Consider the following 26,427-nt stretch of genomic DNA (forward strand, 5'->3'; position numbering starts at 1 on the left):
GAAAAGGCTCAATGAAGGCAAAATTCATACCTGAAAGCCTCAATAACATATGACGAGATGGGTGACGCTCCAGGAAGGCCAGGCTGCCAGGACAATGACACGCTGTTTTTAGTGACGTCGGTGACCTGAGGTTTGGAAGGAGGACCTGGGAGCTCGTTCTCATCCCGGTCTTTAACTACAACTAGACTACCAGACTCTGAATAGAGAACATCAGGAAATTTAAGAACATCTGGAAGAATACATGACATAACAAGCAAAAAGTTTGCAAAGTTGCCCAAAAGTACCTTTGACTTCCAAGAAAGCACTCCAAGATGTTTCCCCACTAGAACTTGCTGCCACACAAGTATAGATACCAGAATCCGAGAGCTGAAAGATAAAAACAAAAACATTCCTCGATCTTTATATCTTCATGCGTTGTGAATTCTCTTAACGGCTAATCAATTCGATCCCAGGGAGATGGTAACCTTGAGCACGTCCAGTTCAGCTAAAGCGCTGACATTAATATGGTAGATATATTCTATTTCCGCACCCTTCAGCCAGCTTTTATCCTTGCTGGCAAGTTCACAAACCCACCCACTAACCGCAATGAGAGGAAGACTAATTCATTTAAAGGGGTAGTCGCTGAAACCCTCTGGACCGTTGACAGCTGGCGCATGTCCCCCACTCTTTTCCTTTCCGGGACGATCTCCATGTTGTTTGTTGCCTTTCATCAGGACGCCTCGCCTCCATTTATTAATTTATTAGATAAAATGTCAGAGGTGGGCAGCACTGTCAGGCATAATGGCTATTCCATCCCGAGCTGACGGGGAGGGCTTGGGGACTTTGAATTCAATATGGCCCTAAAAGTGTGTTTGTTTGTGCGTGCATGTGCAAATGCGTGTGCAGCTGGAGCCCGTCCAGGCTTCCGTAAATGATTCTTGGGAGAGCTGTCGTATCCCTAAGTGATAGTATCAAACAATTTACCAAAATCAATATTTCCCATTCATCCCCGTAATGCAATATGATTCCCTCAGCCCGTCTCTGTTATGTCTTACCGATATCTGATTGAATTTCGCTAAGCTTATACATCACACTTAGATGGAGATGTTTCTGACAGCTGGTAGTCACACAATCACACACACATGGTCTTGGAAATACACAATGACAGATACACATCAGGACAACTATCTATCCATCTATCTATCTATTTCAAATTTTCCATATGGTTGCATCCCTAATTTATACATTCATTACAAAGGAAAAACAAACCAAACAAACAAAAGTGTTTAGACTCACCCGCAAACCCTTGATCTGTAGGCTGCCGAGGTCCTGCAGGGACATACGAGGGTCTTTCCCCAGCAGACTGACCCCGTCCTTCAGCCAGCTGACGGTTGGAACCGGTTCTCCAGATGCATGGCACCTCAGAAGGGCCACACTGTCTACACCCAGAGTCTGGTTAGCTGGACCCTGCCGGATGATGGGGGGAGGACGATCGGTCAACACTAAACGAGAGAGAAAGAGGGAGGAAAGAAGAAGAATTAGAAGAAGAAGTCCTACTCTTTTAGAAGGGAGGCATCCCAATTCTTATAATTTGATGGATGGATGGATGGATAGATAGCACAAACATTGGGATGTGGAAAGAGACAGAAGAGAGGAGACAGGAAATAATTAGGAAGAGAGAGTGAGAATGTGTCCGGACCACAACACAGTCCAGATCTGAAACATTTCCTGTGCGAGTGCAATGACTCAACAAGTCTGGAGCACATTGTGCTAATAACTATAGGCCATGGCTTTGAGGTGGTTTCTACTTTTACTACTGAGATTATAACATTGGAGATTGGTAGCAATTGGCATGCTTGTCCATCTACAATAATATATTCTCCACAGATTATGACAACAGCCCTTATTACATCATCTATTGCTTTAGCACAGGACAGCGAGAACGTGTTTGTCATTAAAAGTGTATGGAAACATTAACATTGTGGCCATGCTCGTGTGGCACAGGAAGCAGGATGAAGCCATGATTGCCTTATTCCTGGACGTAGCAGGGTTATATGCACATTTTGTGGTTGCACCACAGGGCAGCGTCTACCCCCCAAGCATTCTGGGAAAAACTGGGGGAAACGCTGAGTCTTGGTTTCTAGCTCACTGATGTGGCAGTGACGTGGTTTTGTAGCTTCCATTTAGTGCCTGGGATCCTTCATTTAGGAACCAGACTCTGAGTAAAATTTCATGTATTACTATACATCCGACTATCAGAGCGAGTGTGGTTATGCTGGCTAAGAGAACGTCCCCCGAAGAAGTTTATGAGTCTAAACTGCTTCTCAAAACATGAAGCCACCATCCTAGAGCACAGAGGTTATTTAATACTTTTGTGTTTTTATAGGTTTATAATGATGGGTTAATCATGTTCGGCTGTTCATAACCTTTCCATCCATTTTCATCTCATTGTGTACACCTTTTTTACTGACTACAATAGGGTGAAAATCTGTGGAATTCTGAAAACTGAATCATTACTGTAATTTTCTTTTTTTGTAAAAACACTGCATTGTTATTGGCAGGAGAAATCAACATTAAATAATGTTAAAATAATGATAATGTACATACTACTATATTAAAATAAAATAAAATAGTAATAAATAAAATGTAATAAAAAGTAAATCATATATATATATATATATATATATATATATATATATATATATTAAAATTATAATAAATCTGACTATTGGTGTGTTGTGATGTACAAATGGGCAGCAAATGCCCCATTGAGAGGCACCAACCATTTATTTATCTAACTAATAATAACATAATAATCACAGCCGTGTGCTGTCCCTTGCCCCGCTGAGGACACATTTATTAGCAGGTGTGAAATAATGAGGAAAAAGCCGGTGGGCGCTAATTACAGACTGCACCTCTAACCCTTAAATACAGCTTTAAATGCAGTCTTCTTCCATTCTCTGTGGCGTTACAATTCGTCTCGCTCTGAATAAAGGATGGTATTTATATTGTCCAAATCTTCATCGGAATGCCTCATTTGGGCTCAGGGATGAAGAGTTGCCATCCTAATTCATCAATGTGGATTACCCCGCACGGAGGTTAAACCCCAGAGTGCTTTGCAGGTGCATCCATCAGGCCAGCATAAACCCCAGAGATGCATGTGCGGACAGATAGAGACTGATGAAGCATAATGGCTGTATTTGGATTAAAGCTGCATCCTCGGAGTCTTTAGTGTTGCACTGTTGCATTTGAACTTGACTAGATCTTATGTTCATGACAATCTTCTAAAGAACTGCAAAATAAAAATAAAATATTCGCTGTGTCTACTAGGCAGTGTGGTTTGTGTGTGAGTGTATTAAGACAAAGCATACAATTTGATGTGTTGGAGCAACATGATGGAATTCTGTTCATTTGACGGGACAGTTTCAGACAGCGAAGTGAAGGCCTTGGTGCCGTCTGGCAGCAGCCATTTTTCATCAAATCTCTCCTTGAACTTGTCCAGCTCTCTTTGCCACCTCAACAGCCACTAAATCACACTCTTCCTCCGGCGCAGGTGTGGCCGTGACCCTCTTCCTCTTTCGTTCCTGTCATCCCTCTTCTCTGTCATCCTGCACAACATCTCACACACACTTACATTCTGAGTAAGTGCTGTTTACGGCAGTCTAGGTCATATGCGTTTTTTTTTTTTTTTTAGACAAGATCGGTTAATTTATATGCTTTGCTGTCAACCATAACAGCTGTCACCTTTTAAAAGAATTACATTCTACTCTTAGACTAAAGATGTAGTTGAAAGGTTCATACAAACTGACTTTTTGCAACTTTTTTCCTTTTGAGAAAAAACTTCTTACACAACCCAAAACACGCTTTGTTGCCAAAGCAATTTTTCCATCATCAGTATCTGCAGTATCTGACGGCTATTTTCACTCCCTTCTCGAGCTGAAATGAAGTTTTCCTCCTGTCAAGAGAAGTTCACAAAGACGTGCTCCTGTAATATTCAAACGCGCGCAGAATTCAGGGTCGTCAGGCTTGCTATTCATTTCACATAGCGAGGCAGAATAAATGCAGAGCGGGGAGAGCTCAAGGCCACATTCCAATTCAGCTCTTAATGTGGATCCAGAGGCAACAGAGGTGGTTTTTATATGACATTTATCTTTCTGCCAGCACTTTTGTATGGAAATATTGATGCCTTCGTTTGTGTCAAGGTGCGAAATGTGTAGGCTGACATATGAATGAGGGAAAATGAAAGAGTGGTGAAAAGAGAGCGACAGTGAATGGTAGAGAGCGAACTAATTATAACATAGGCTTAATTTATATTACAAAAAAATAAAAAAACTATTTAATTATAATAATTATCTAAATTAATTGTATATTTAATCAGGACCGTTTAGAAAATTACTGAACTGTAAAAAAAAAAGAGAGAAAATTGTTAGCAAAAAAAAAAAAAAAAAAGTGGTGGGCTTGGTAGGTTTGTTGTTACTAAATAGGTTTGACAGTCGCTTTAGTTAGTGCCTCCTGCTGGAGGATCTTTTAGAAGGAACTGAATTGCTTCATAAAAATAAATATTAAGTCAAAAAAGTTCTGAAGTCCAATCCATTCCCAAAGCCCTGTTATGGTCCAATTCACCCCATTGCTTACCGTCTGTGACCTCAAGCTGTGCCTTGGCCAGGATGCTGCCCGCCACCGTCAGGGCCTGGCAGATATAGTACCCCGCGTCTGCCCGCTGGACTGCCGTGATGGTCAGATCTCCACTGGGCGACACCGAGAAGCGACTGTTGGGCTGCTGCGGTTGATTTGGAAACAAAAGATTCTACACAAACAAAGACAACAAGAAACAAAGTGTGAATAGCATTTCCGGGGAGAAAATGCTCTACCTCAAACCCACCATTATTTGAATAGAAACACACCAGGGGAAACATTTTTGCATTAGAGATGGTCAATTATCAGTATTGTCAACCATTAAAACGACCAATTTCCGAAAGGAATTATGGCGGCGTGACTTTAAATATTCAAAATTACGGAACAGTGGCTCACCGGAGAAAGAGCTCTTGCTAGCGATTGTGCTAACCCTGACTGTGTATATAGCTCACTGTGAGTATCCATTGTGTCCAAATGACTGCAGTAATTGCTTTGGGCTGCGTTGTTTACTCACTCTGTCTGACATGGCTGTCGTGTTTGAAATAAAATCTGTTGCAAAGGGAGGCGGCCAGGTGATTCAAAGCTAATTCACCACCAGCGGCCGGTTTAGCCCGTTTGCTAATTACGCCAGATAACAAGCTGGGTTCATTAATGGCCGTCATTGACAGAGCCCTCACATTTACCTCAGGTTTTATATCCTTGAGATCTCTCCACTCTTCCTCTCATTTTCTCTCTCTCACTCTCTTTTGATTTTCAGAGTCCTCATAGCTGACCGACAGAAACCGAAAGGCATTAGCCGGATTCAATTACACCTAATGACTTTAATGCTCCAAATTATGCTCCAAATGATGTTTTTTTTTTCTTTCTTTCTTTTGGTCTTTTTTTAATTAGCCTCTCACACATGATAGATGTTGGGTCCATTATCCTCAAGTGTGACTGAGAGGCTTCTCTCAGCGCTAATGACTCAATAACTGCTTTAATTTCGCCTTTTAACAAATACCTTCATATCTTACTTAAGAGAGGAATAGTAGGACAGAAAGTGCAATAGAAAGTGTTATACTGCATTTAACATTAGGAGTAAGGCTCAAATCTTCCTATATTTCCAATTTAAATAGACTTTTAAGTAGTATACTTTCAACTAGCTTACCCATGCTATAGCATGTTCTATGCGGTTACTAAGGTCTTTTGGATGGTTGCTTGGTGGCCCACTCCTGGATATGATTTATATCTCTTCTTCAATATGAGTTTGACCCATTTTGTTGTCTATTAGTGTCAGTCTCCCTGGAGCACGTATGGTAACCACTAGCCCAAAGCTTCAACAAAAAAATAAGAGTAGGTTAAAGAGAGAAAAATGTGCTCTTACCTGACTTCCTTCTTTCTGCCAGAAGACCGCCGGCTGTGGGTTCCCTTTCGTCTCACATGGGAAACTGGCAGTCCGTCCCTGCGCCACAATCTGATCCCGCGGCCTGATCACGAACTGTGGTGCAGCTGAGTCAAGAACCAAAGACATGAACATTACACCATACCCTCAGACACACAAATGCACACAACACACACACACGCTGATCATTGTCAGTCAGTGGGAAACGTCAAGCATCCACAGGCATTGACTGCCGGGGTCACTGAGACAGAGCTTCCATGCATCAGCCCGTTTCCGACAGCATTCGGCCCTCTTGGTTTATCTGTTTGCTTTGACCACAAACAGAAAGGACAGCAACAGCAACCACAGGAAGCCATTCATCCAGGCGAGCCCGCAGATGGCCGTACTGAATGAATGACGGGCAGCTTTCAGGCACGGCAGTGCTGCGGTCACAACACCAGAGGGAAGGGTGGGTCATTCCGGTCAGGACACACGGAGAGGAGAAGCTATGTGAGGACGCCACACCGTGAACCTGCGTGGACACTTCTTTTGTAAGTGGCTTTAAATGCTCGACTCTATTTACTCTAAGAACACAACGCAGGTTCTATTCCTGTGTCGAAGACAAGCAGAGCTCACAAGCTGGACAAGCTTGGAAAACATCAAATTGGCTGTTGGCTTTTTAATGGACATCGTTCTCTATTCTAAGAGCCAACTTGGGTCAAGTTCTCACAGAACGAGAATTTCCTCACGCCTAATGCGTCACACTTAGCAAAGTATTTTTTAACCTCTCAACTCACCCGGCACAGAAACTCAGCCAACATTCCTGCAGAGCATATTCAAATAAACCAATTAAAAGTGCCATCTTCCCTGCTTTCCCTGTCTAGCCTGACCTTAAAATAGCATCAGAATTCAGGAACAGGGTTCCAAAGTTTCCCCTTGACTTGGAGTCAATGCTACTTTTTCCTTAATGAGAAGGTTAGGGCACCAACCATCTAAACAAGGTTTGTCAGAGTCTTCAAAGGCAGAGAATGGCAGCTGGAGTTTGTGAGAAGATAAAATGCTTTTGCAGAGCGGTACCACTCACTGGAGAACATACAGTTAGGGAGTTTCAAGAAGCAAAGGTTTTTATTTTGAGGAATAAATGCTTTAGCTGACCCAAATAAAAAATGATTTTCTTCAGCTAGAAACTCTGGACTGTGACCCTACAATCAATCATTTTTAACCAAGCAAAAGAAAACAGAACTTACTACTGTTAAAAGTTGATACTTTACGGTCATGAGATTCAAATAAGTCATGAATTTGGACAAAAAACAACAACTATCACATAATTTGAACATTTCGACAGTGTATTTGTTTTATACTTGTAGCCACAACAATAAATCTAGACGCAGGACTCCAAACAGTTGAGTTCGTTTAGCAGGGGAACCATTACTCACGGTACGCCCATCTACAAAAAGAAAAGGTCTGATCGTGGAAAAACACTCCCTTCATTCTGATCCCTAAATGAGCCCCTCTACTGCCTGTGCAGCTGGCAACTGTGGACAAGAGAAGTCTGCAAGTGTTTGTGATTTATGTGGCTGATCCCTCTTTTGTGAGGCTGTACTTGACTAAGGCTGACACATTCAGGCAAGTTACAGATGGTGGCAGATTTACAGGATTCCCAATCTGGGCGCACGGTGGCGCGGGCACTTCTGTGAGTTTGGGCATCACACAAAAGCTTTAAATCACAGATTGGCCCGGTTTCATTCTACTCCAGAGCTTTTTTTTTTTTTTTTGCATTGGAGGGAGTGGGCATAAAAGATGGGCATTCACCGATGCCACTCACTCAAAGTGATTGTTTAATGACTTGGACGCTCAACTTCATTGTGCAGTTGAGTGTTAAAGTCCTTTTTGGCCAAGAGGGGAGGAAAACACTCACACACAGACACATCCCAAGTCTGTTTGTTCCCTAGAGGGTTCTAAAGAGTAGAACAAAGCTAGTCATAAATAAACTGTGATTGCATTTGATTGCATCTCTGCTATATTATTATTTAATGCATGTGTGTTGTGTGAATAATACACACTCTGGGCTCTTTTCATTGGGACGGGTCTGCAGGGAGAATGCAGCCCTGTAAGAGTAGAATAGCTAATCAGTTCCTATATTTAATTCATGACAGAGCACATCTGCTCCATACTGGAGAAAGTTCACGACTAAACACACTTCTGAGAGCTGTAAGTCAACACACATGAGAACAACAGGAAACAAGCATGCACACTCTCTCCAAAATGCACACACAGACAGTAAAATAAACAGACACTGTCATGACTAATCGAAGACCCACTGGAACACAGAGTTTCAAGGTATTTCAACTCAGCCAAATATAAGCCCAGATGGCTGTGTGTGTTTGCTGCTGAATTATATCCATTAAGCAGAAGTCACAAGTTTTAAGAAGAAAAAAGAAAATATCACGCACCCATCACACTCATCTAGTAAGCTTTTTTAGTCCTAAAATAAAGGTAGTTAGTACAGCCACAGGTTAGTACAGGACAGAACTCTACTTTGTTACCTTAGGTAAGAGCTATTAAGTTTATCAGGATAGGAAAGGGAAATACTGAATGTCTACAGTTGAACAGTTGAGCCACCACATAGTATGTGTGTGTGTGTGTAGCAGGAAGGGAGGAAGAAGCACAGAAGGCAGAGGGAACACATGCAGAATGAAGGAGTGACTGGGATGGGTACTTACCGACAGGGCGAGCTGAAGACACAACAATGGTGGAGTGAAAACAACAAAAAAATGAACAAAAGATAGACACAAACAGAAAGGACGAACAAAGAAGAAAGTGAAAAGAATTAAGAACAAAATAAATTAAATTCAGAATGAACAATGGCAATGTGTTTTTTTGGGCACATCATTATAGCACTGTGTTGGTCAGTGGACACAGATTCCACAGCAGAGATGCGAGGAGGAGAGGAGGAGAGGAGGAATGCAATGTATTTTATTTTATAACTTCGATGTGGACTGAAATCTTCAAAAAAAAAGTCTACAAAAATGTTAATCCAGAGCAGCGCCACCTGCTGGCAAAATAATATAATGTTTATTTTTATTGTGTGAGCATGTGGAGAGCTAAGAAAAGCAAAATCAGCAGTCTTCTCTCTCCTCCCCAACTGACAGGTATCTATTTTCATATGAAGTCATTAAAAATGGGGGCTCGTCCGGGATAAAATTCAGCCTATGAGATCTGCTTTACCTGCAATAATGAGGTCTATATACAGAGCTCTCAGTGAGGAAGCTGAACCGGCAAGACAGAATGTGGACAATATTGATGGAATGGCCAAGAGAAAATAGCTGACAATAAAGCAGTTCATATTTAATGCAGTAGTGGAGCCTGTGCCATATTGACATTAAGAGGGAGCAATCATGCTCAGAGTGCTGTCCTCTCCTTCCTTCCCTCCTCAGTCTCTCACTCTTGAAAGGGAGCCTGTGTAAAACCCCTCCACTCTGCATCCTCACACATCCCTTCATGGCTGAACTGTGTTCGCTTGTAAATCCTGCTTTCAAAAGGGCTGAAAATTGACGGCTGTCTCCATTGGCAGCTTCAGCCCCCTCATGAAGGCCACCAAAAACCCCCCTATGTGAGGTTTTAAAGCCCTCCACAGAGCATCTAAGCAGTTTGATTTAATGTGGTGAGAAGAGAAGGGAGACGGAGAAGAGGTGGAAGGGGAAAGAGGGAGATTATGGCGAAAAAAAAAAATTGTTTTATTAACCCTGCTCACCCAAGCTGAGCTTTCCGAGGTCGGTCTGCACCAGTAAACTGTGAAATGGTTTCGCTGGTATGGGCCGGAGTGCCACAGTGGAACTGAGGAGATAGTGTGTGTTTATGTGTGTGCAGGGGGAGGGTTATTGGTGGCCACCATTCTAGGGAGTGTAAATAATAAAAAGCATTGTCGCTCAGGGCAAGCTCGCTCCCCACCTAAATTACACTTCAGGAGTTCATTTGAGACCCGTCAGGGGGTTATCTCACTCTTTTAGACAGAGACTGCACCAACATACATTATACCGCTATTGATTTCCAGTAAAGTGAAACCTTATGATAGAGTCAAATAACCCAGGTCAGCACAAACACATTGTTGGGCTTCTGAGATGCACTAATTTAATATATCTATATATTTTTAAATACTCTATGTATAAATCACTATGTTATGTTATGTTATGTTATTAATTGATTTAATCACCTTAAGCATGGGGCAACATTTAGGAATTCAGCAATCAATAATTATAATCAAGTAATCAAAAACAGTAATTAGTAATCAATGATGCAATCAAAAGCATTCGAGCAAGCTGATCGCATGAGTTGCTTTGAAACAATTTGATGAAATGCTAATTTTTGAAGGCAACCAACCACCCTGTCAGGCTCTAAAGTTGCAAGCGGTGTGATTTCACTTCTGTGGTAGACTTGGATACTCAACTGACCTCGGACCGTGAGGGTGGCGGTCGCCTCCGTTTTGCCCACTCGGTTATCCGCTACACAGGTGAACGTTCCTTCATCACTCGCTGCTGCCTTCTTTATCCTCAGCACGTTGTCATCTTTATCATATTTAATATCATACCTGAAACACACAAACAGAAAGTGAGTATAGCAATTAGACACGACTTCTGTCTATATCAAACCGATCTCAGGGCAGTTCGCACGAATTTTACGAGGTGGCTAATTCCTACGAATGCATACGACCTCACTCTAAATCGTAAATATTTTACGAGTTGCACAATTCGTATGAATTCGTACGAATGACCTACCCCTGACCCCGCCCCTAAACCTACCCGTCACTGGGGTTAGACAAATCATATGAATTCGTACGAGTGAGGCCGTACGAATTAGCCACCTTTTACTCACTCGTACGAATTGGTCGTGAGATAGCATTGTCTATACGTAAAATGTACTATAGTATATATTAACATTAAAAAGATTGGGCTCAGAAAGTTTTTTTTTTTTCATTTTTTATTAAATTTAAATAAAATTTGATTAGGCAAGGATGCATTAAATTTAGATATATACTGTGTATTATTAAAAACATTTATATTATTTAAAAAAAACTATGCTTTTCTTTTGAATATTGAAAAAAAAAGTTTTCAACATTGCTAAGAAGAAATGTTTCTTGAGCTACAATATTAGAATGATTTTTGAAGGATCGTGTGACACTGAAGACTGGGGTAATGCTGCTGAAAATGGCAGCGTATATTATAATGCATAGGAGGAAATACCAAAATGATCTCATGGAATAAGAAACTATCACCAGCTCACATTTGATCAACGGTCAGTGCTGCTGAAATATGAAACGAATATAAAACCACGACAGTTGTGTCCATTAAAATGAAAAAATGCATCATAGCAGATGCTATTTAGAATACCAGATAACAAAAAAATCTAGTATATTCAGAAAGAACTGTATAGAAACACTGCATTTTTTTTTTATTGCTGACAGCAAAAGATCAATTATTCAACAATGACACACTCTACAGAGAAGGAGGAGGCTTTCAACTGGAACCGCAGATGCATCCAATATTTATGAGACGTCCGATATGTGTGTGTGTGAGAGAAGTGGGTGTATCTGGGAGCTAATCAGAGAAACAGGCCAATTCCAGGTCAGACTGTAAAAAGTGGGATTTGAGATGTAGAATCCAGCCCGTATTGATCTGCACCTCTCTGGCAGCTCCTAGGTACTTCAGGAGCACTGTGTCCTGGAAACTGACAGCCAAAGGTGATGAGCTGTGTGCGAGTGTGTGTGTGAGGTGAAAGTGCGGCCGAGAAGTTGACAGGCCTCGCAGGTTGGTCTTCTTTGTAGTATGTTGCTATAATTGGGATTTCTGGAGTGTGCACACGTGTCCGTGAGCCAGTCTGAGAGGGCGCTGTGCCATGGAGCTTCTCGTCTGACAGCTAGACAACACTCTGTCTGCTGTCTGTCACTCCAGATCCCTTCCACGGGACGCATGGCTCAGAGAGCATGCCATGTGGCACGGGGGGGCGGGATCGCTGACACGAGGACCAATACGACCAGGGTTATTCTTAATAACAGGATGTTGTTTATACACAATCGATTCACAGAATGTGTGCTGCTTTATATTATATATGAAAAGATACGTGAACATTTCACCTCAAAAACAAAAGAAATGCATATAAAGTAAATTGAAAATGTAGCCTATTTGCAATCTTTTTCTTATATGTATTTGCATGAAATTTTGCAATTATATATACACTACCAGTCAAAAGTTTTGGATCGGTAAGATTTTTAATGTTTTTAAAATAAGTCTCTTCTGCTCACCAAGGCTGCATTTATTTGATTAAAAATACAACAACAATAACAACAACAACAACACCCAGTAATATTGTTAAAGGGGTCATATAATGGTACATGCACTTTTTTAAGTTGATTGTACTGAAATGTGTGTTGGCAGTGCCTGTACACAACCATCATATAATGATAAAAATCCATCCAGTGGTTTTGTTTTAATCTCCTTATATGTTTTCCCCTGCCTCAAATCGAGCCGTTCGACCGTGTGACGTCACACGGTCGGACGCCCCTCCCGCGATTGTTGATTGATAGGCGCGTTTCAACACAGACCCGCCCTCGCTCGTGAGAGCTGTCAATCATAGCGGACCGGCGCGGTCATTGTTGATATGCTGGAGCACTGTCTATGAGCAGAATGGTGTCTAAGCGATTGTGGTGATCTGTTCTTGGGTGTAATAACGAACACAGCAGTCATTTTAATGTTCCTAAATCCGAACCGCTGAAGACGCAGTGGCTGAGTTTGTTTTCGAAGGGAATATTCCCCACGACCAACGTCAATGCTCTCATGTTTGCGCGAATCATTTCTCACCAGACTGCTTTATAAACGAGGGTCAGTATAAAGCTGGTTTTGCTAAGAAGCTGCTCATGAATAAAGAATCGGTACCAGATATTCGTGTTCCTGCTGAACCTCTAGAACAACTGAAGTGAGTGTAACGTTTTATTAAACTTTATATTAATATTTATATCTTTGCAAATCGCTTCACGATGAATGAGTCTAAGGTTTACACTCAGGGTACATTACTGCATGTTTTCTATGTACGACGTTCTCCATATAATTCATAATCCCACGTTTATAATGAACAACACGTTTTGGTATTGTGTTACAAACGTGTACGCACAGAACAGAGAGGCGGAGTCAGCAAAGCTCATGATCATTTAAAGTCATATGCACTGAAACGGCGTGCTGAAAACAGAGCTGTTTTTGACCAGGTAAAATAAGTGTTTTCTTACAATACTAATGAGAATTTTTAATTAAAGTATATTACAAACTTTTAATTTAGACCCTAAAGAATCATATTAGCTTGTACAAAAATGGCATTATATGACCCCTTTAAATATTATGAAAATTTAAAATAACTGTTTTCTATTTTATTATATTTGAAAATTTAATGTATTCCTGTGATCAAAGCTGAATTTTCAAATCAGAGAATCAGAATTCAGAAATCATTCTAATATGATATTATATTTGATTATATTTCTAATATTTGATGCTCAAAACACATTCATTATTATTATCAATGTTGAAAACAGTTGTGTAAAAAAATTTCAGGATCCTTTGATGAATAGAAAGTTCAAAAGAACAGCATTTATTTGAAATAGAATCTTTTGTAACATTATAAATGTCTCTACTGTAACTTTTGATCAATTTAATTCATCCTTGATGAATAAAAGTATTGATTTCTTCCCCCCAAAAGATAAATAAATAATTCATACTGAGCCCAAACTTTTGAACGGTAGTGTTTAATGTCACAAAATCTTTCGATTTCAAATAAATGCTGTTCTTTTGAACTTTCTATTCATCAAAGAATCCTGTAAATAACTGTTTTCAACATTGATAATAATGAGAAATGTTTCTTGAGCAGCAAATCATCATATTAGAATGATTTGAAGGATCATGTGACACTGAAGACTGAAGCAATGATGCTGAAAATTCAGCTTTGACATCACATGAATAAATTACACTTTACTATATATTCACATAGAAAACAGCTGTTTTAAATTGTAATAATATTTCACAATATATATTTTTTCTATTTTTAATCAAATACATGCAGCCTTGGTGAGCAGAAGAGACTTCTTTTAAAAACAAAAAAAAATCTTACCGATCCAAAACTTCTGATGAAAATACATATACTAAGTCAGGTTTTGGAGAATAAAGCTGATACTGTTTGACTGAAAACGGAAGAAGAATGACACTGCACAGAAGCTAAACACTCCGATGTATCAAGCGTCTTTCTGACAGAGCCGGAGGCAAAGTCTGACATGATTGAATACAGAAAGAGAGAGTGAGAGACGGAGATTAAAGAAACAACATAAACAGATGCTAATCAGATTTTCAACCTCTAAGACTAAATATTGCATGAAACGAGCCTGGTAAAAACACACACACACACACACACAGAAAACAGTAGCGCTCTGTATGTGCTTCCACTTTGAGCTGGATCTGCTCTCTATTAAGAGAGGAATGCAATTACACATGAAGCAAGGCAATGCTGAGGATACACTACACTCCATTGGTCTCTAAACAACACACACACATAACACGCGGCATGCGCTGCTGACACATTCGGGGTGTAAACATTTGCAGACACAGCTTTAGAGTGTCTTTTCCTTGTTAATTCGTACTTGGAGCTCAGAGTTTGTGTGAAGGTCTGCGCCAAATGGCCTGGTGTTACTTTGACAAGCTAATGAGTTCATATCTCATCTCTATATGAACAGCTCAGGCATCCTGACAGCAGCAGAAGCTTGCGAAATCCTGCAAGAGAATTCAATATCGACAAGAAAAAGGTGTCCGGACCACAAAAAGAAGAAGTTTTGAAGAATGTCGGGAACCAAACCCCATTGAGTAGGAAAAATTATATATGGAAGTCAATGGGGTCCATCAACTGTTCAGTTGAAGCCGATGCCTTATGAAAAAGTTGAGTTATAACGTGTCGCACATGTGTGTGTCTGTGTGAGTGTATAACCTTAAGGTCAACTGGTTGCTAACCCGTTATCTACCACATACGCCAGCTCTTTGGAGTCAGACATCTACATAATCATGAGAGCGAGACGACGAGGAAAATACAAGTGACTCTGCACAACGGGTGACAGCCGAGAATGTCAAAATTAAAATAATCTGCCGTTTCAGAGACAGGAAATAAAATAAGACCGCGAGACACGTGTTTTGTCGAGTCTGGGTCTTGTGGTAATTACGCGCGGCGCGACTGCGACTTATTTAATTATTAGATTGCCATTGTTTCTTTCTTGAAACCTAATTAATTTCTGGATATGCTTCCCGGAAAGAAAAGAGAAGAAGCGTGTTGAATTATTACCTGGCAGATATGCAGGTTGTCGCCACTCGCCCGAATTAATTACCATGTGTGTTTTAACTGACAGCTGAATAATGTAGATTGATCTAATTGTTTCTTACAAAACTAATAAACCGAGAAAAGTCTTCACGGAAATGCACGGAATGGCATTTGCGATCTGATGGAGGGAACATGGTAAAGTAATTATATCTTAATCTTTATGAGTTTATTACATGTAGCATTTGGACACTACAGGACAGAATATAATCGGGATAAATGACGTCAATGAACTAACAATAAACGGATACAAATTCAACCACACTGGTTTTAGAGCCCATTTTTATAGCACATATTCTGACATGATTCGCGTCTCTGTGTACTTTTCCAACATTCTCCAGCATTGCTCGTTGTTGAGAGCATGCGGCCCGCTGACCTGTAGCATATCACAGACACAGACAAACAAACAAGGCATGATAGCACTCAAAACACACAGCCTTATCTGCCGGCTGAGGACACACACCTGTTCAGAGCAGTCTCAAGCGCTGATGCAGTCGTGAATATTTATTGTAATACTTGACTTTTCAGATTATATCATCAAATAATTCACTTGGTTTTTTACTCTGGGGTTTGGACACTGTATTACAATGGTGACACTGTGTTTGTGTGGCCATGTAGAAGAAGCATGAACGACTTTTTGAATGGTAGTATACAATAATAAATCAGATTTTAATTAAATCATCAAAAAAAAAAAACACACCATAGCAGTTTCTTTGAAAGAGTAACCAGCTAACCCATCACAGGAAAAGCCTCAGTCTTGTGATCACTTCCTGTCTAATCTTGTGTCGTTTTTAGACGAATGCGATTCAAGATTTATTGCTTTTGACACAATGTATCTGCTCCGTGACTAAATCTTTTTTTTGTGTGTGTCTACCGCCTGAAGGATGATCATTGTCAGAAGTGTTCTCGTCCTCTCTCCCTCTCTTTATCTGACTATCACAGTTTGGAAATGAAGAGGCCTGAGGGTGAGTAAGTTCTCTTTAGCTGTGCCAGAGCCTCACCTGCCCCGGTCCACCTGCAGCCTCACCTGTCTTTACCTCAGGGCCTCAGCACGGAGCGAAGGAATGAGGCCCACGACGCAGCTCTGGCTTACATTATCTGCAGGGGGGGGGGGGGGGCTCACGAGAGAGCTTGTGTGTTTCTGAAAATGAGCTCTGGCATGAAGCTCAACACCTACATCACAGATGGCTATACGAGGAGACATTTGAAATAATGCTTTAGATCGCCAGACGTCTCACCTCCCGCGGGGGACGTCAATTTCGTCTTTTTTCCAGCGGACGGATGGTTGTGGGTCTCCCTGCACCTGACAGCGAAACTCCACCGCCTCTTCCTCTAGAACCACCTGGTTAATGGGCCGTCGTAGGAACGTGGGTCTCTCTGAAAGACATGCCGAATGGAAAAAAAGGACATGAGGGACGCTGAGACCTCATTGGCTCGCTGTGACTCAGCATTGAGTCACCGAAACAGAAGCTCTCACGGAGATTTGTGTTATTGTGTAAGAGCATGATACGCTTTTTTTTGTGTCCCGGCATGTTTTATGACTAACGTGATGACTCAAGCATAGTTAAACATGACACATTCTCTCATGATGGACTCGTTCAAACTTGCTTGTTTACAAAAGCATTAACTATGAGCTGAGATGTTAAAAACGTGCATGATTTCAACATTTTGTGATGTTTTTAAGACTTTTCTTTGTGGTTTGAAACGTCAGAGATCAGAATTGGCACGTACCGAACACAGTGACCTGGGCCGTCTCACTGTCTCTCTCACCGACCATGTTGGTGCCCACGCAGATGTACATCCCAGCGTCGCTCTTCCTCGTGTTGGAGATCATCAGCTTCCCTCCACGGATCTGAAAGAGAGCACTGGAACGTCACGGTCTCTGCAACACCTCACGCGGTGAGTTACTGCGACACACTCTTCGTGGATCTATCTTAAGTTAAGTGCTTTGCTCGAGGGCAAAATAGATGTGGGTTATGATTCACCTTTTGCTGGTTTTGAACATGTGATCGTCTAGATTCAAGGCCAGATCATTAACCACTATTCCACAAATATGGCTTTCTTGGTTGCAAAAAATGGTAACACTTTACAATAAGGTTTGTTAACATTTATTAATGCATTAACTTAAGTAAACAAGCAATATATTTTGTACATGCATTAACCTTTGCTACTGTTAGTTAATAAATATGTTCATGTTAGTTCACAGTTCACTAAAATTAACTGATACAAATGTTTGATTTTAACAATGTGTTAGGCAATGTTGAGATTAATATTAACTCAGATTAATAAATGCTGTAGATGGATTGTTGATTGTTATATCATTTTAACTAATACAGTTAACTATGGAATCTTGTTTCCGGCATGGAATACATTTTTTTTAATGGTTTATTCAGTGTCAAAAACATGTTTTCAAAGGATTTTGTTTTAGATTTTCCTTCCGACTTACAATGGCTTTGCAAAACAAACTAAAACGAAACAAAACAAAATGAAACAAAAACAAACAAACAAAACAAAACAAAACAAAACAAACAAAAACCAAAGTGAAACAAGACAAACAAACAAAACAAAACAAACAAAAACCAAAGTGAAACAAGACAAACAAACAAACAAACAAACAAAAAACAAAGTGAAACAAAACAAACAAACAAACAAAAAAACAAAGCGGAAAAAAAACCCAAAGCGAAACGAAATGAAATCCATATAAATAAGTATAAATGTGACAATAAATGTAAATAAATTAGGGCTGTCAAATGATTAATCACGATTAATCACATCCAAAATAAAAGTTTGTGTTTACATAATATATGTGGGTGCACTGTGTATAATTATTTTGTATATATATAAATACACACACATGCATGTATATTTAAGAATTTTTTTTTATTTATATATAAAATATTTATATTTATATATAATATAAATTATATATAAATCTATATACAGTATATACATGAAAATATTTCTTAAATATATACAAGCATGTGTGTGTATTTATATATATAAAATAATTCTACACATTGCACCCACATATATTATGTAAACAAAAACTTTTATTTTGGATGTGATTAATCACGATTAATCATTTGACAGCCCTAAAATAAATAAATACTTATTTCATGAGTGTTTACATATGATTAGTTCCGTTCATGTCTCCAGTTCTCACCTTGATCCTGTCGTCCTTCTCGTCGATTCTGACTTTGTCTTTCTTCCAGTAGATGGTGGGCTCCGGGTGGCCGCGAGGGGGAACACACTCCAAGATGGCCGGCTCTCCAGCGGCCACCACCACGTCCGTAGGGTTCTGCCTGAAATCATCACGTAACACTGAAAGAGAGATCGAGAGAGAGAAACAGATTAGCTCATTCTTTAACCGTTTTCAAATGCAGTCATGCTTGCAATCCCCGAGGCACAAATAAATGTGCTTTTGTTGCTGAAACAGATGCCATTCAATTAAGCCCTTAAAATGCTAACACACTCCAGCAGTGTTCAAATGTTAGATCACGTCCAACAGAGAAACAACTGTTTAAAAGCGATGTCCACGCGGCCTAACTTAAGGTCACATGAACGACAGACGCAGTAAATCACGCCGTGTGTGAAGCCATCAGTCTGCAGGAAGGTGTGTGCGAGTTTCATTTGATGGGGTGACTACAAGGAAAACTTAATTGGACTTAATGGGGTTCCCTATCGAGAAAGGAGAACAAACAGAGAGAGGGAAGAGATATTGTGCCCTCCAGCTCTATGTCAGAAGAACGAACGCACATACGGAGCGGTGGGTGGGCGGGTAAATCTCTGCCAACTAATCAACCACGCTCACCCTTTCATCACGCCAACTACGCCTCTGGCCATGACTAATGTAGCAATAAACTCCACCGCAAAAACACACAAGAGGTCACCTGATTATCAGCAAAGAAGAACTGCAACGAATTAATAAACACACCTGTACACATGGTCACATTCATCAACACCGCTTTATTAATAAATAAGGCAGGTAATTATCCTCTGGCACTGACCTGTGAGAGACAGAAGGATGGATTTGTCTTACCGATCATGGGTTAATAGAGAACAATGCTCTCGTCTTAGTTAAGATTTATGAATTCGATAATGACTTTAAAGTGATTTAATAACAATTATGAAAGAGAGCACTCTGACTTGGAAATCTGATTGTGTTTAAAGCTGTTCAAACTCAAACCCTGACCACACACCAGTTGATATGAATGTGCCCTATTTATAAATATTATTACACTAATTATTATTATAATTAAAGTCACACACGCATGCACGCACAGACCCTTAATAAGAAATATATAATTAAATAAATACATATTTTGTATATATATATATGTATATATGTGTGTGTGTGTGTTATGTCAATTATTATTATTAGTAGTAAAATAGTAGTTGTAGTAAAATAATAATAATAATAATTATAATATCATAATAATAATATTAATTATTAGTATTATTATAATTATCATTGTTATCATTAAAATTATAATTATTATATATATATATATATATATAAAATTATTATTATTATTAAACCACAGAGTTATAGTAAAATAGTAGTAGTAATAATAATAATAATAATTATATTCTATATATATTCTATATATTATATTATTATTATTAAATAAGAGAGTTATATTAAAATAATACTAATAATAACAGTAATACAAATAACAATACAACAACAACTACTACCTGGGTTTGGGGTAATCATTTCCCATAATGCAAAAAAATAAAAAAAAATAATGATAAACTGCAGTGGATTTTTGCATTTTCTGATGACAATGACAGCAGTGCTATTGTAAGAAGAACATGCCACAAGTATACTAGGGAGTTTTTGTGAGGTTGTTCATGTGTTGCAATGCAGTTGCTAGGGTGTTTTGGATGGTTGCTAGGTTGTTGTTTACTGACCCAGTCAAGTCTCTATGATAATCCGGTGTCTTAGATCCAGCTAGATATAGACAGTCCCTTCTTCCCTGCAAGTCTGAGGCTTTGTTTTTACCCATTCCCTCTCTAGGCAAAACTCAGAAGATCAGCATCTCACCATTACACAATACCTCAGCTCAAGAAACGGCATGATTTACGATATCATTCAGAAGGTGCAAGGAAAGTTACATGCTGAAGTTTAATACTTAGTGTTTTGAATAATGCTGTAATATAAGAGTTATAAGAGTTATAATATAAGTGCTGTGTATGTGCATATACTGTAGTTTTACACTTCTCAACTTCACGACTTGGGGCCTCGGGGCCTATATGCAGACATTCAATACGCATAATTACATTTTCATCCCTGCAAAAGCCTTGACTTTCGGCTTTCTTACATGTCTCTTTCTCCTCCTCTCTCTCTCTTCTCTGGGTGCGATGAGCCTCTCAATCTTCCATCTGATTAATATTTATGTATTGTGTGTCTCCCTCCCCCGCATGCTAGCGAGAGCAGCATCTGTCTGTCAGGCTGGAGGCTAAAGGAGAGGCTTAATATTCCTTCTCTTCCTCCTGGAGGACGGCTGGCAGGGGCGGAGGGGCTGATTTCGGGCTGCATTGGCAACTTTGCAGTTTTTCTGGCGAGATTTCAAAACTTTCCGAGCAAAGTTAAGGGTTTTGCGGTGGAAAAGTGTAACAGGAGATGATGCAATGGAGGGAAGCCAAGAGGATCATTAAAAAAGGGACAGATGCTACTTTGTACTTAAGTGTGTTTGGAGTTGTCAGATATAGTCAATGCCAAAGGCAATTAAAGGGCCCGATATCAGAGTTCCTTTATGTTTGTTTTTTTTGTTTCGTTTTTTTTTTTTGGCTACACGTTTGGCAACTAAAAAAAAAAACTAATCTTTGTGACAAAATTTGCAAATTATACAATAGACCAAAAACCTCAAATATGACTTATGATAATTAGTTCTAGTTTATTGCTGCAACATTCATTGTTTATATATTGTTGATTAAACATTACCTTACAAAAATATAGAAACTTATCAATTTTTGACTCTAAAATGAATGAAGTGAACTGCAAATACATACAAAACTTGAGAAATGTATATATATATATATATATATATATATATATTTATACATATACACGTATGTATATATATATATATATATATATATATATATATATATAAATTATTTATCAAGTTTAACATTAAAAAATAGTTAACTTTAAAAATTATATAAATAAACTCACTTAAACAATGTTTTCTAAAAGCCTAAATTATTAAAATAATAAATAAACAAATAATATATAAATGTTACAAAGATAACACACACATGTATATGCATACACACACACAAATTATAACAAATTAGTTTAAGATAAATTGGCAAGACCATACACACAGACCTGTGGAGTGGATAATATTGTAATTTCTGCATACGAATCTGTTTGTGTTTACCCATCATGCACTTGTGTTGGTAGCTTGTGTCTGCATCAGAGCCAGCAAAGGTCAGAACACAGTGGGATTACAGCAGAACTGGCCTAGAGCAATATCACACTTCTACTGCACTTTATAACATCAACATACTGATCGAGAAAGAGACAGAGAGAGAGAGAAAAAAGAGAATGATAGCGGACAGATGAGTGTTTTCCCAGCATGCTACGAGCAATGATAGCATTTCATCCGAGTGCCTCTCAAAAGTGTTCACTACAGTTGATGCTGTTTCGATGTGGCTCTCGCATGAAAGAGTACAAATATGTCGCTTTGAGAGAGAAATAGCACTTTCTTTTTCTACTGCACTGCCCTTGGCTCTGTGTGTATACATGCCTATTTGTGTGTGTGTGAGTAAAAGGCAAGAGTAATGTGAAAATGTGTCAAGTTCATAGTGGGTAAGAAAGCTGTTCCATTTATTTGCAGGGTATATTAGTTCTGTTATGAGCTAGAGCCCCAGTGACCCCTGTAAACCCCATCTACTCAACCTCACACTGCAAATAAAGCCCGTAACACACACACACACGCTTCTTGCCTTCATCAACATCATCATCACCCTACGGACTAAATGCAGCATTAACAGCTGCACAAACATTGCTACCTCTATCCCCCCCCCCCACCCCCCCACCCCCCCACACACACACACACAGAATCTGTGTCGGAGCACTTCTGACTGTCCATTCAAGTATGAACCTGTTTCTAATGTGATCAAGGACACAAAGAGTGTATCTGTGTCAAGTTTTGCTATCTTAGAGATTGCACGCCCACATAATAGTTCATCCATTGTTTACACTGAAAAACACTGATTTTCTTCCTCGGTGTTTTTGTCTTGTTTTCCAGCAAAATGGCTTAAGATATAAATATCTTCCAGGGGGGTTAGAAAAATGATCTTATTTTTCCTTTGACGTAAGTTTATTTGGCAGATATATGTTCTTTTTTTTTAAGCTTAAACTCACTTAATTTTGATACTTAAAAAAAAAAAAAAAGACTTTATACTGTATCTTAAGTCATTTTGTGTCTCAAGTAAATGTATCTTGAATGTTTAGATTTTAGTACTGCAAAAAAAGACAAATATACTATATATAGGAAGATTTTTTTTTTGGAGTGTACTTACCCTAATGTCATTTGACTTTCTTTTATTATACTTTCATAGTTGTTAACATACTTTCAAATATTGAAAGCTTTATTTTCATTGCATTTGCATGTAAAAGAGTGTCAATTTCTTGATGGAATTTTTCTATTTTGAGTGAACTATTACTTAAAAAAAGGTCAGTTCTGAAGAATTGTGGTGACCAGTGTTGGGGAAAGTTACTTTTAAAAGTAATGTGTAACAATATTGCGTTACTCCCTACAAAAAAAACTAAAAACTAATAGTGTTACTTAGTTACCTTTTATGGAAAGTAATGTGTTATGTTGAGTTTGATTTCCTTTTTATCATCTGGGCTGAACTTGCTAGTTTGTATAATAAACAAAAAGTTATATTTTTTGACAAATGTAAAGGCCCTTTCACACCAAAAGTGAAATGAATAAGCCTCAGGCTGAAGGAAATGCAAATTCACCCCTGTCCAATAGAGGGCGCCGCTCAAACAAACCTTTCAGCTGCGCTGCTGCTCTGGATTGCAGGAGAAGAAAGTTTAACTCTTATTTCAGCAATAATAATAATAATAAAAAAGAAACACAAATGTGATGTTTATCTAAAGTCATTTTTTCTTATTGGTATAGTTGAATTGAATCGAAGGTCAGCAGCAAAGACATTGGTTAATAAAGTGAGATTAAATACATAAAGTATATTTGCAATATGTAACAAGATTTAATTACAGCAGGTTTGTGTTTTACTGCTTTTAATTATTTTGAGGACTACTGAATGTGTTTTTGTGCGAGTGAGATTTAGTCTAGATCTACAATAATCATGTTCACTTAATAATCATAATCACTCATGATTTCTCTCAACATGAGGACAGGAGAGCTGTCAGTCAATACATGAGAAAACCAAGTAACTTGCTTTACTTATTTAAAAAAGTAACTTTTTTGTTGTAAATTTAAAATGTGTTACTTTACTAGTTACTTGAAAAAAGTAATCTGATTACATAACTCGCGTTACTTGTAGCACCACTGGTGGCGACCATAAGCAAAACAGTTTAAAAAGGGAATACATGATGTGTTACTACACATGTAAAAATAGCTAAAGTTTAGGGTTACAATGTAGAAATTGTAATTAGCTTCATCTTACAACAACAGAAGGTCAAATGGAGGTGTATGTACTGGCAACCAAACACCTCTCACCTTCAAAACCTGCACCTCCAACGTTAGGCTAACAAGACTGCCGAAAGCCAACCCGCTAATGACTTCCGCCCCATGCTAACGCCTCCGACTGGACCCTTGGCTCCGGAACACAAGCTCATCACAAACAATACAATTAACTCTTAATGAACCTCCCAGCTCATTCCTCTGCCCTCTACGTGCACTTTCCAGATTCAATTTGGCCTAATCCCGGGCTTTATGGTAATGTATAGCTCATTAAAATGTTAGCTAAAAACTCATTAAAATTCGCTCAAAGTAATAGCTTCATTACTGTGATATTGCTCAAAAGCAAAGACAAAATGAGGAAGATGGGGAGAAGGAGAGAGGGATGAGGAGAGAACGGCATAAAAAAACAGAACGACTACTTTCTAATCACTTAATTGTGACTGAAAACAGCATGCATTTGCATAATGCACACAGACACTAGGTGGCTAATTTTCACTGTGACTTGGTAATTAAACACCGTTCACAACTATAGACGTTTCCTTCCAAGAAATCATTTAAGGAGGCACTTCTGGGTCTGTAAGAGATGCCAAAATGTCTCCATCCTTCTGTGAAAAAATGATAGTGTGAAGCCCTAGTGGGCGCTGATACCGCGGTATTACGTATGTGTCGAAGCACAATTACTGATGAGTATTACAACTCAGTCCATGGTAATCCACAGAATGAATTAGAGTCTATGAAGACAAAAGATAAAATTACCACCTTTACTTATTTTAAAATGCATTAAACATACAGTTTTCCTATTTTCCAGCTCTGTAAAAATCTAAATTAAAATCATTATTTTTTTTTATTAATAAAATAACAAAAATATAAATACACAATAAAAATTATAATAAACTAAAATAAAATAAAATAAAAAATAAAATAATAAAATAAGATAAATACAATAAAAACACACACACAAAAATAAATAAAATAAATAAAATAAATAAAATAAATAAAATAAATAAAATAAAATAAATAAAATAAAATAAAATAAAATAAAATAAAATAAAATAAAATAAAATAAAATAAAATAAAATAAAAATTTCTAAAGTAAAATAATAGCCTCTGGTGCAATATAATAGCTTTGTGTTTCATTGAAAATCACAACAACATTTAGCTAAACTTCTCTTTTGTGTTCTACGGAAGAAAAGCATAGAGTTTCTTACAAAACAAAACAAAAATCAAAAAAGGGTCTAGAGAAAATAATCACAGAAAAAGACATGCTTTACTGGTGAGTAATGCTAGCTAGACCAGCTCTAATCAGCATAAACCAGCTCGGACCAACATGGGAACTCATACGGGTGTTAGCTGGTTTTCCAGCAGGGAACAGCGTGATCCACACACACACACACACACACACACTGCAGATCGTCAGCCACTTCAAAAGCCACCCACATGTTCCAAAGAAAGTTCCAGCAGTCGTACGGTGCGCCTGATCCACCGTAATGAACAACCGCTGAGTTTTGAAGCCTGAGAAACCTGCTACCGCGAACGCCTGATCAAAAGCCAAAACCCTCTCTCTCTCTCTCTCTCTCTCTCTCTCCTCCGGAGCTCATCTACTGTTTCTACACGCCTCAGAGAGCGAGCGGAAAACGAGAGAAAGATTAATAAAACGAAGGCTGCTCCTAATTCCACAGATATCAAAGATCTCTGTCGCTTGATGAAGGTGGTGAACTTTTCCGTCTGGTCTATTTTGAAGTATCTGAGAAGATGGCTTTCCTGAGATCTCCCTCTGCTCTATCCTTTCTCCTGCTCTTTAATTAGTTCGTCAAGATGTAAAAACGTCACGAGTGCCCTTGGGGAACTCTTCCGTAGAATCAGCTGTGGTCAAATTATACTCATATGTAGATATATATTTCATTGTGGGGCAGAGGTAATTTTTTAGCAAGGCTGTCTTTTGGATTTTCCCTTTGGCTGTGTGGTCATGTCACTTCAGATGAGTGGGGTTTAGACTGGGAATGGGCTGACATCTGGGCTAAAGGAACAGTTGCAAGAATGTTACAGTCAGACGAAGAATAGCATAAGATAAAAATATGGCCTATTAGCCACGAGTTTAATATGTATGTTTGGATTGTTTTCATGCTAGTGTTTTGTTGGGATTCATTCATGTGGAAGTGATGCACTGTGATGCAAGCTCTGCTGGGTGTGACAGAAGCCAGCTGCATTGTGAACACACACGCACGCACAAACACACACGCACACACACACCACATTTCAATACAGAAACAGCAGGTGAGCTCAAGATATTCTAAATTTTAATAGAATTATTGTCATTTAAGTGCTTAAAACTTCTGAACTTGACATTGCAGGCTGAGCATAGAAAGGTGGAATGAGCCCCACGGCGGAGCT

At 38.8% G+C, this 26,427-nt stretch overlaps 1 protein-coding gene across 1 annotated transcript in view; it reads right to left on the reverse strand.

Moving 5' to 3' along the window:
* Window positions 1-18,728, reverse strand: part of robo2 (roundabout, axon guidance receptor, homolog 2 (Drosophila)) — a gene marked incomplete at its 5' end in the record, with an annotated part of 67,996 nt that extends 49,268 nt beyond the window's left edge. The window contains 10 exons of the mRNA XM_056244149.1: window positions 31-196; window positions 285-366; window positions 1,276-1,481; window positions 4,615-4,786; window positions 5,978-6,102; window positions 8,698-8,709; window positions 10,426-10,562; window positions 16,606-16,744; window positions 17,099-17,219; window positions 18,531-18,728. Coding sequence (XP_056100124.1) covers window positions 31-196; window positions 285-366; window positions 1,276-1,481; window positions 4,615-4,786; window positions 5,978-6,102; window positions 8,698-8,709; window positions 10,426-10,562; window positions 16,606-16,744; window positions 17,099-17,219; window positions 18,531-18,728 — 1,358 coding nt within the window. The remainder of the gene's footprint in view (window positions 1-30; window positions 197-284; window positions 367-1,275; window positions 1,482-4,614; window positions 4,787-5,977; window positions 6,103-8,697; window positions 8,710-10,425; window positions 10,563-16,605; window positions 16,745-17,098; window positions 17,220-18,530) is intronic.
* Window positions 18,729-26,427: the final 7,699 nt, after the last annotated feature.

The sequence above is a fragment of the Rhinichthys klamathensis genome, unplaced genomic scaffold (assembly GCF_029890125.1).
Source record: "Rhinichthys klamathensis goyatoka isolate OS25496 unplaced genomic scaffold, OSU_Roscu_1.1 h1tg000933l_1, whole genome shotgun sequence".
Classification (NCBI taxonomy): Eukaryota; Metazoa; Chordata; class Actinopteri; order Cypriniformes; family Leuciscidae; genus Rhinichthys; species Rhinichthys klamathensis.